The sequence below is a fragment of the Condylostylus longicornis genome, unplaced genomic scaffold (genome assembly GCF_029603195.1).
Source record: "Condylostylus longicornis isolate FDR11 unplaced genomic scaffold, ASM2960319v2 ptg000004l, whole genome shotgun sequence".
Taxonomy (NCBI): Eukaryota; Metazoa; Arthropoda; class Insecta; order Diptera; family Dolichopodidae; genus Condylostylus; species Condylostylus longicornis.
Genome location: NW_026577973.1, coordinates 1,778,963 through 1,790,351, shown reverse-complemented (window position 1 = coordinate 1,790,351; position 11,389 = coordinate 1,778,963). Strand labels below are relative to the sequence as shown.

General features: G+C 24.0%; 1 protein-coding gene across 1 annotated transcript in view; it reads right to left on the bottom strand.

Moving 5' to 3' along the window:
• Positions 1 to 4,314: 4,314 nt before the first annotated feature.
• The window catches only part of LOC129612420 (uncharacterized), a 64,159-nt gene continuing 57,084 nt past the window's right edge, over positions 4,315 to 11,389 (bottom strand). The window contains exons 3-8 of the mRNA XM_055526007.1: positions 7,479 to 7,553; positions 7,225 to 7,406; positions 6,942 to 7,140; positions 6,768 to 6,874; positions 6,520 to 6,589; positions 4,315 to 4,447 (exon numbers count right to left, since the gene is read on the bottom strand). Coding sequence (XP_055381982.1) covers positions 4,389 to 4,447; positions 6,520 to 6,589; positions 6,768 to 6,874; positions 6,942 to 7,140; positions 7,225 to 7,406; positions 7,479 to 7,553 — 692 coding nt within the window. The 3' untranslated portion in view covers positions 4,315 to 4,388. The remainder of the gene's footprint in view (positions 4,448 to 6,519; positions 6,590 to 6,767; positions 6,875 to 6,941; positions 7,141 to 7,224; positions 7,407 to 7,478; positions 7,554 to 11,389) is intronic.

Here is an 11,389-nt window from a genome sequence, read left to right as displayed (position 1 = left end):
TTTTTAATATTTGCCTCATGTTTTATTATGCTATCTTGTGTAGGTGATGGCTACATAATATTTATAATTATTTTTAATCTTTTGTAATATATATTTATAATAATGTACATATTGATTAAAATTTGGTTCGAGCTAGAATTGGTGGTTATCCAATATAATATAATATTATAATTATTATTATGATATTTTGTTTTTTTTTTTTGTGTTTGGGGTTTTTAGTCAATAAAATATATTGATAATATTATACATATTTATTTTTATAGTACACATACATATATATACATATGTATATCTGTATATGCAGTATAATTTTATTTTATTGGACAAATTTGTTAAGAAAACTTTCTTTTATTTTTTCTTATTTTCTCAACTATAACTTCAATATTTTTAAAAATATTTTTATTTTAAATGTAATTTGAGCGATAAGTAACAGACCAGCTATATTTTATTTTAACAAAAATTAATTGTAAATTAATAATAGCTTTGGAAAAAAAAATTGTGCGTTATCGACAATATCTTAATACAAAATTTGTATGTATTGGAAGTTGTGGAAAAATATTAGAAATTCTGTTTACATTTTTTTCTTTTTGATTTCAGGTTACGTACAACTAAAAATGACAGTGTTATTCTTATTTACCATCCTTAAATAAAAAGTATAGTATCAATAAAATTTGATTCAATAGGATAGAAAAAATCTCGTTACTTTTCTGATGTTGGTGGTGGAGTTTGAAAAATGTTTATATGGTTGTGATCCAATAAATTGTTAAAAAATAATATTTTAGCGACTATAAGGGTTCCAAACTCTCAGAGGCCGTAAGTTTTAGGTTTTTGGAATAAATTCAATTTTTGAATTTTATTTTTAATAGTAAAGTGTATGTACTAATTTTGTTAAAATTTCATTTTTAATCGAAAATATCAAACCAAATATTTATTGGTAAATATGAACACAGTTAATTTAACTTAATCAATGAAGCAAAAAGTATCGAATTAAACTACTGATTTTGTTACATAAACATGTACATAAATTTATGAATATATTTTTAAAATCATTATATGAAAATAAGCGAAAACAATTACATATTTCGACTATAGAATTCTTGAAATAATTATTTACATAAATAATTAATTACAATAAATATTATTAAAAAAAATAATTATATTTTTATAAATAAAATTATATAATTGAAATTATGTTTAACTGGTTTAAAATTTCTGTATCGTCATGTGAATATTATGTAATACATGCTATTAACGCTTCTCATTTTTGTTAAAATAAATCAATAAATAGTATTTATTATTTTACGTATAATGTACTCATGCTTAAATTATATAATATTTAATTTTTATATTATAAGTTTTACATTAATTTCCATTGTATGTGTAAAATATTAAATTATTTTCTTTATTTTTGTTTTCTAATTTAAATTATAATATTAATATGATTTAATAAAATTCCTAATAATACATAATATTATGTATATACGTTATATATATTTATTTACGTCTTTAATTCTTTGTTCACATTCGAATGAAATTTTTTTTGAATATTTGGACCATATAATAAATCTAAATTAGATTTATATATTTATTTTATTATAGTTATTCAATTTAGCTATCTACAATAAGTCAGAATTTTATATTGTATTTATTTTTTAATAAATCTAAATTAGATTTATATACTTTATTAATATGTAATATTATATTGTATTATATAATCAATTAATTTTTCACATCTATGTATGATATTTATGTATAATTATGATAATATTTATTTATTATTTTATGTCACCTAATGTAAGTACATATACTAATTTTTTTTATTTATTTTAAAATTGAAATAGAGAAAATAATTAATTTCAAATAAAACATGATAAATAGGTATACCGCTATGTGCAAGTGAAATCTCATATTTGTTATAAAATGAAAATTGTTCAGGGAAGACAAAAACTAAATTTCTAAAGTAATTTTCTAACTATTTGTATATTATAACTTTAAAACGCTAATTTAATTAAATTAGTGTTTTTTAATAAAATTTAATATTAGGACTAAAAATAATTACTAATTATTTGCGAATTAACATTTTTATAATATTAACTATAAAAAAAAGGTCGTATAAATTTTAAGGACAACGATATTTTTGTTAATAAATTTTAGTACATGAAGTTACACTATCATGCAAATTTAGCATAATTTAATGAATACAATAAATTTTTAATATATCGAAGAAATTTACTGTAAAAATTTATTTTTACAATACTTTTAAAAATGTATTTTTACAGTATTGCCACAATTTACTTTTACAATAAATTTTAACAATGCTGTAAAAATTTAAAATTTTAAAGAACATTGAATTTACGAGATTATGCACCTGCGTGTATGGCATTGGTATCCTATATTTATGCAATTAATGAACTTTATTAAAAATTTTCCTTTATTTATAATTTTGGCTTGAAGAAAATAAGAAAATTACATTATGCAGAGTGTTCTGTAATAAACTACATTACTTTATATAAATAGTTCACAACATTATGATATGTGATAATATTGTTATGAACTATTTCTACAAAGGCTGTATGTGATACACAAATTGTATGCAATTTCAAATATACAATACAAATACTTGCATTTTTTCGTTTCCGTATTGTATTAATGTTAATTTGTGCAACTGTACATAAAATTACTTTTTGCCAATAATTTTTATGTCTATGAACAAAAATGCACTTAGGCACAGAACATTTAATATAATTAGAATTATAAATTGAATTTAAATAAAATTTTTTAATATTTTTTTTATATTTTTTTATATATTAATTAAATTGTATAAGTTTTAACAAATAATTTTTATTCTAGAATAGAATATCAAGCGTATATTTAGTTTTTTTTCTTTCTATATTCATCTATACTATTTTTGCTTACTTATTATTGGCTACTGTTTTTTTTTTTTTGTTATAAGTGTAAATTTATTTAATGTATTTTTAAGTATAAATTTATAAAATTTGTAATTTTTATATTTTAATATTTTTGTTTCTATTTATAATAATTATAATAATTATTATATTTTCATTCTTGAACTAATATTTATAAAAATATTTTTTTTATATTAAAATTTCAAATTGGTGTTTAATATTATAATTAATATTTATATAATTCATATAATTAATTATAAATGAAAATAAACTCAATATCAAGAATTTTTGCAACATAGAATTGATGGCAGCTTATGTTCGTACACATTTTTGATATTAAAATAATTTATATTTATTAATGATATCAAAAAAAATTTTATTCAAAATTCATAAACATTATTTTTTCTTAAGCAGAAGAAATTCAATAATTATAGTTTTCTTTAGATTTTAAAATCGAAATTTAACAAAGTGTAGAACATATAATTGTGCTGCTTTAAAATATAATTTTATATTTGAAATTCTAATTTTTTTATTGTGAAAACAATGTAAACCGTGACTAACATGGATTAATTATGTTGCTGGTCTGGCTGCAACAAAAATTAATCTATTAAAAATTAAATTAATTTAGTAATAAATTTTTTTCAATAATTTTAAATAAAAATATTGAATATTTTGTGTAGAGAAAATAAAATGTTCAATATTTCTACATCCATATATATTTTTATTAAAAAAAAAATTAAATAACTTTATAATAAATTTTAAGTATTCAAATGTAGTGTTACTCAAATATAAAATTTTTGGATTTTTAGATTCAATGGTAATTTTTTATGGTATATTTAATTATAACAATATTTATATTTATTTTTGTTAATTATTTAATGATTTTTTTTGTTTTCAATTAAACATTTTATATATATGTATAGCAAGTAATAATTAACATATTACATAAATTTAACAAAATTTTTAAAGAATTTATTTTTTATAAAAATTTTAATTATAAATTTGATATTGAGTCTTTTTTTATCTATTAAAATAATATAAAATTTAAATCTGTCACATAATTGTAGTTTAAAATACAAATTATTATTTTCGAATTCTTATTAAATATTTCAACAACTCAACTTATTTAATTTTCTATTATAAAAGTCCAGTAAAATAATGTATTGACTTATAATATAAAATTATTATGAATGCCATTTTATTGACATTTAAATAATTTTTATTAAGAAAAAAATTAATAACAAAATTCTTTCCACTGTGTAATATTCGTAGTTTATTGAAGATCAAATTATAGAAAAGTTACGTAATAAGATCTTTTTAATTATTCTAATATTATCCTATATAAAAATTAAAAATCTAATATTTTTCTTTATATGATTATTACAATATTATTAATTTATTTAATTTTAAAATAATATTTTATTTTTAGTATTTGTTTTTCTAAATAAAATTTCTACTATAATAATGTTCAGTTTTTTTTTTTTAATTTATAAGGTTAACTTCATGACAAACTTCCATGTAATCAGGGTCATGCATAATACCTAAAAGAAAAATTAATATTTATTATTAGAATTATTTAATTTTTTACTCAGTCATGATTTTTTTTGAAACGAACCAATATAATTAATTATAATTTATTATTGTACTACTTGAGTGTCATCGTACATAATTTTATAGTTTAGATATTGACAGATTACATATGTAGGCACTTGTATTTTTAATTGTAAGTACATACATAATATATATCTAAAAATCGTGCGACTAATGTATATTTTATGTACACTTGGTGTTTGCACACATATTTAGGTACTAAATTTATCATTATTAAAAAGTAAAAAAAAATTATAAATCATAATATATTGAATTTTAAAAATATTAATTTTTTGAGCATAGAATTAGTTCTATTGTTGTCGTTAAACTCTATTGAGGCGTTAACAAGTCGAATTCAAGGATTTGCTTTTCTAAATTTATAGAAATTTGAAACAGCTAGCAGTTTCGTAAATATACGGAGCCAAAAATTCAAAATTTACAAGGTGAAAAAATATTTCTCCATACGAAATAAACTTTTTTTAGTATCTAAAAGCTGTTAATATTTCAGACTGCTACAACTAATCAACTGGAAGGAAGACGATGTCAAATATTTGGAAAAAAACAGATAATGGTTAATTTTTACGGTCATTTTGTCATTTCCATGCTCAACCACGCTATGCTGCAGTAGAAAAACTGCTTTCTGTCACTACTTTTCTGCGCTTGCAAAATTTGAAAAATGTTTTAGCTTAAAAATAGCATTTTTAAGACTTTGAGTGGCTATTTTTTTTAATAAAGTTGGGTCAAACCAATGGTTTGTATTGTAGCACTTTTCCCTTCAACAAGTGAAAATTCTGCTTTAAAATACAGTCTATGTATACCTATCACACTATTAAAATTATTTTCATTCATATACAAAACTATTTCTAGGATTGCATATATTTAGGATGACGCATATATGCAGTCTTTGAAATAAAGCAAAAATTAATATAAAAAGGGGTTAACACAATGCTTGATTTTAAGGGTTAATTGTGTGAGTTAAGGAAAATAATTATATTTTTTAATTTCATGGAATTTACCGTTAGCTTTTTGCGTTTATAAAAATTTGGAAAAGCTTGCGGTTTCGGAAATATAAGGTGTCAAAAATTCAAATTTTACGAATTTCAAGAGGTGATAACTTGAGAGGGGGTGGAGATGGAAAAAAATTTTCTTCTAACAAAATGAACTATTTGTTAATATCTAAAAGCTCCTAAATTCAAGCTTCTACAGTCTGGGGTCTAGAAGAAAAACGACATCAAAAATTTGGAAAAAAAGGACTTTAGATAACGGTAAATTTGAACGGCCATTTTGTTTTTCTAAAGTTTAACTATAGCATACCGCGCAAGGGGAAGCAAGTCACTGCCTTTCTGCGTTTGCAAAATTTCAAAAATGCTTGTGGTTTCATTGCAACAAATATTTAAAAAAGGCCATTTCTAGGGTTTTGGAGGGGTATAACTTCTAGAGGGGGGGAGATAGGTAAAAATTTTGTTCTACGGAAATAAGTTTCTAGTGAAGATCTATGTACGTATTAAATTTCAGCTTTCTAACTTCAAAGGTGTAGAAGTTTTGTAAACAAAAAAGTGTCCACGGACGGACGGACGGACGGACAGAGTGAAACTAATAAGCACTTTTTTCAAAAAAATTTTTGGAAAAGTGCTAAAAAGGGGAGATATGTAAAAATTTTCTGGTACGGAAATAAGGTTCTAGTAAAGATTTATTTTTATATAAAATTTCACCTTTTTATTTTGAAGGGTGTAGAAATTTTGTAAACAGACCCGCACGGATGGACGGACAGACTGAAACTAATGAGGATTTCTTTTAAATTATTTTAAATGTGCTAGAAACTAAAATTTTTCATTATGGTATTGAATTTTTAAAAAACATTCCAAGTAAGAAAGCAAATTCGACATTATTAAGCAATATTATAAATTCATCTAAAATCATAACGATCTAAATCATTTTCTTCTGTTAAAATTTTTGTACGATCTATTACACTGGTTTGCTCCCGCTTATGATGTGTTTATTTTGTTATTTAATATAAATTTACCTTTAATCATATCTTTAAGCATTGTATAACGTGGGAAAATTGGGTACATTTTTGAACTTTCATAATCATCCTAAAAATGTAAGAAAAATTTTAGTATAAATTAATTAAATTTTTATTGCAGTTTAACTTGTTCAAAATATTCAACAGAATAGCTACATGGCTATATATGTATGTCTTATATTGTTATGTCATATAAATTTAATTAAACTTCAGACATAAAGATATTTTCCTAAATATTCATACATTACCTTAAGGGCTCGAATTAACTGTCTCAGTCCCAAATATTTTTTTAATAATCGATATAAATCATTAACATTTTGATTATTCTCATGTTCTATTTGTGCAGTTGTCATATCTGCGTTAAAACATATAAAAATTATATAATGTAATGCTTTTTTTTTGTAAAAGTTTAAAGATGTTACTTTCAAGTCGTTCCATTCGTTCTCGTTTTTCAGCCGCTTCTTCTGCTAATTTTGCTGAAGTTTTAACACCTTCGCCAGACTTTTGTGTTTTTTCCATTATTGTACAAGCTCTCATTACATACGATGGAACAGTTTCTTGTTTTTCTTGTTTTGGAATATCTATAAGCGTCCAATATTGTCTTTCTAAGCGTATAACTTCCTAAAAAAGAATTTGTTTTTCATAATAAATAAGAAATAAAATCAATTGCAATTAGCTAAATTTCGAAAAATAAATATAATTTACCTTTATCATTAATTTTAACATTGTATATCTTTGAAAAATATTCCGATGGGTTTTTGAGTCACTGTATTTTTTCATTAAGGTAACTAATGATTGTTTTGCAGTCTCATATGAATCTTCTAAACGAAGTCTTAGAGCTCGAAGTCTTTCATTTGTTTCAATAACCTCCTCTCGACTCATACCACCTTTAAATATTTACAAAAAAAAATTAGTAAATATTTCGTAGTAATTCATATACAAATATAATGAAAACTTACTTGGTGCACCTTCATCTTTAACATCTTGGACTATCCTACGAACACTTTGTGTAAATTTACCTACTAAATTGGTAGCTGTAATGAAAAAAGGAATAAAATTAATTAGAAAAAATAAACTTTATTGGTTTTTATTTTAAAATCATTTGATTAAACATATTTTTAAGTTACTCAACTCAATCATGGATCTTTGTTGATGAAGGTTGATATTAAATATTCAATAGAAAATTAGTAAATTTACAGAAAAATTTAAAATTTTTAAATTTCGTGCTATTTGTAGCTTCACACTTGTCTTCATCAACGGCGAACGGTACGACTGAAAATTATATCCTTTATGACGGTGCACAATTCTTTATGACGGTAGGGAAGAAAAATTATGCAGGGACAGATGTTTTCTGAATATTCCACAGTGAAATGCATTAATCCACAAATTAAAGTGAAATGCATACACAAATTTATTTATATATATTGAAATAATTTATTAAATATTGAATCCTCGTCCCTTGAATTATTTAACGCTAGTTGAAGTATAATGGGTAAGCTTAAACTTCCATTTTTATTTCAAATTTTTCAAACGCTTAACATAAAATTATATAATTAAAAGTTTACACTTTACTCGGGCCATTTCAAATTGAAAAAACTGAAAAGTTAATAGCTGAAGTGAATAAAATATTAAAAACATTTTAACTTTTTCGAATTATTTTTACATAATATTTTAGTGAAAACTGAATGATTTAGTGAACGTATAGACAACGTCAACAAAAATTTGTCAAAATTAGTTCCCAAGTTTTTTTTATCAAACTGAGTATGGGGTACTAAATTTTTAAGTTGTAAATATTTTAAGTTTCATAAATTTCTATATAACTTTTGTAAACATAGATTCAAAATAATGAATAAATTCAATTTGAACTTTAAATATAATTTACTTGAAAAACATTTTTTTCGATTTACCAAATTTTTTTTTAGAATCATTGAATTGTATAACAAATATTTTTGATATTAATAAAATAATATTTGTTATTTTCTTTCATTTTGATTTATGTTTATTTTATTCATAATAAATAATCGAAAAAATTCATATGAAAATGGATGCTAAATTATTAATTAATTTTTTTGACATACGAACAAGGATAGAGAAATGAAATATTATTATATTTTCATACATCCTCATATTTATATACGAGTACATATATACCTTCATGATTATTATTACTTTTTCATGCTTGATTTCCTTTTAGTGATTATACGATTAAATAATTCAATAATAATTGTTCAGTAATAAAATTATTGTGAAAAGAAAAAAAATAGATATTTTGCTTCTTTAATATTAGGAAACAAGATATCTAGATATGTTTTTTGTATTTTCGATGCATATGTAAAAAGGATACTCCTATAACTGTTAACTATTTTTGTTGAATATCAAAATTATTTACAAGTGGTACAACATAGCATTACACGTTTATAGTAAATATAATTGATTAATCGATTATAAAGAAGCTAAAAAATTTTCAACAGGAAAAATATTTTTAACAAAAATTTCAAAATGAAAAAATTCATAATATTGTCTTAAATTCATACAGCAAATTAATAATCTTATTTAGAACATTTTTTGATAGCAATTTCAAGTTCTGATTTCAAAAAATTTCAAAAAGCATTAAAACGTGTTGTGATGTCTTACTATCACATTCTAAAAAAATGAAAAGTGCGAAAGTATTATGCGAACATAATACTTTCTTGAGAATTTTATAATTGTGCATACAACGTAAGCCTTCTTTATTATGAGCATGTAATAAAAGGTTATCTTTGTTAGTTGATTTTTCATACTTTTATAGCTAGTTGGCATAGTTATTTGATTAAGAGTGTTCGATTTCCGAATAAATTTAAAGTTTTAGATTTGTCAATTGGCCTTTGAATTTTGTATGGTTTGTAATTATTTCAGCAGTTCACTATGTCTTCCATAGGATAAGAGTTTACACCTACAGCACAACAATTATAATTTTAAGCAGATAATATCGAATCCAAAACCAATGAGGGGATGGGCATGGGTGTGTACGGTGAGTGCGTGAGCATCACAAGGGCCCTCGGACACTGTCCATCCATATTTCAGACTGAAACATATGCGATACGGTTGTGTGCTCTGGAATGTATCAGGAGGAATATTAGAAGGAGCAGCATATTTATTATGTCGGACAGTAGTGCCCTTCTTCGTCTGATATAGTACGATCCAGGCTGCTGGAGAAATGCATTGACACCCTTGACGTCCTGGTAAAAACAACAAATTAATCTTGACGTGGGTGCCAGGTGTGGATGGAAATGAGAGAGCTTGTGGTCTTGCCAGGGAGGAAGCGTCGGCTCCTTTCATTGGGCCGGAGCCATGCTTTAAGTTGCCCAGGAAAACGGTCTTGCGTGGCCTGAGTGGATGGGAGGAGCAGGCCAGGGTTGAACACTGGAACGGTTGTCTGGGCCAGCCGCACTCTAAGAAATTTTTGTCTCCCCTGCGACTGGGGGAACGAAAGCTGACCATGCTCGATTTTTCAGGCTATTGGTTTCGAGGGCCGTTCTGAAAAGGGGCAGAGTGGAGGACGAAGTCTGCCGTTTACGCCTGGAAGAGGACCAAACCATGGAGCACATATTGTATGAATGCGAGGCGGTTGCTTGTATTCGCTTGATGTGACTGCCATACTGCAGTTTGTCAGGGGCCTAGGTGTAGGGCTAATGTAGATGGGGATGGGAATCACAAAAGATAAAAGATCCTATGGGTCAACGTGGGAAGGGCCCTCGGTGCCCGGGAAAGAAAAACAAAAAAAAAACAATTAATATTGCAGAATAGTAAAGCTCTAACAAATTTTATTCTAAATTTAGCAGCACAAAGGGTTTTGATAGTTGTAAAGTTCTAATGCATAAAACTTAATAAAATTAAAATTTTTGAAAAAACTTTTAACTTCAATATGTATATAAACAAACTCTTAAGTATATAAATCAAAATTATATAAATTACTGCTATTAGCAAAAGTTCTATAATAATAATATATGAGATGTATCATATCATAAACATGTATAGGAACTTATATACATATTCACTTACCTCCGTATATTATGTAAATATAGTACATAATATATACGTATATGTATATTCAAGCAAGGTTATTTGCTAAATTTAAAATCATAATTTTTGTTATATTCGAAATCTTTACATAATTTTTATTGTTAAGAATAAGGAAGGTCAATCTAAGAATTTAATTGTTTTGATTTATTTTGTTTTTTTTTTTTATTTTAATTTAATTCTCAATCAATAAAAAATTCTATTAAAATTCAAGTGCTTTGTAAATGAAATTCCATTCTAAGATATATCAAAGAAGAAATAAAATGTGTATGTATGTAAATTGTATATTTAAGTATGTATGTATATACATACGTATGTATGTACATTTCTGTACCATAAAACATACATAATTATGTATGTATGTATATAATGGATATCTCGTGTATGGAAAAAGGAAAAATTTATGAAAGAAAATAATTATTGAAGTTTGATATTTTGTAAGATTTAAACTTTAAACTAATAAAATTCATCACGACAAGTCAAATCTATATAAAATAGATTATCTTTAGTTTCGAATTGAATATAATTTAGTTTCGATTGTAAAAAGCAATAATATACTCGTAATATGCAAATTAAACAAAAAAGATTTAGTTGTTTTCCTTACTTACAGATCCTATTTGAAAAAAATAGATGCGAATATACATACACAAGCTAAGTTGCTAAAGAACGTGCATTAATGAAGCCTATATGCTTTCATCTCAGCAATTTTTATTTATTAATGCATGTTTTGCTAATGAATGTTAAGAACGCCCACATCCATTTAATCAAATCCAAATCCACATCCAAATTCAATCATATTAAAATAAATAAA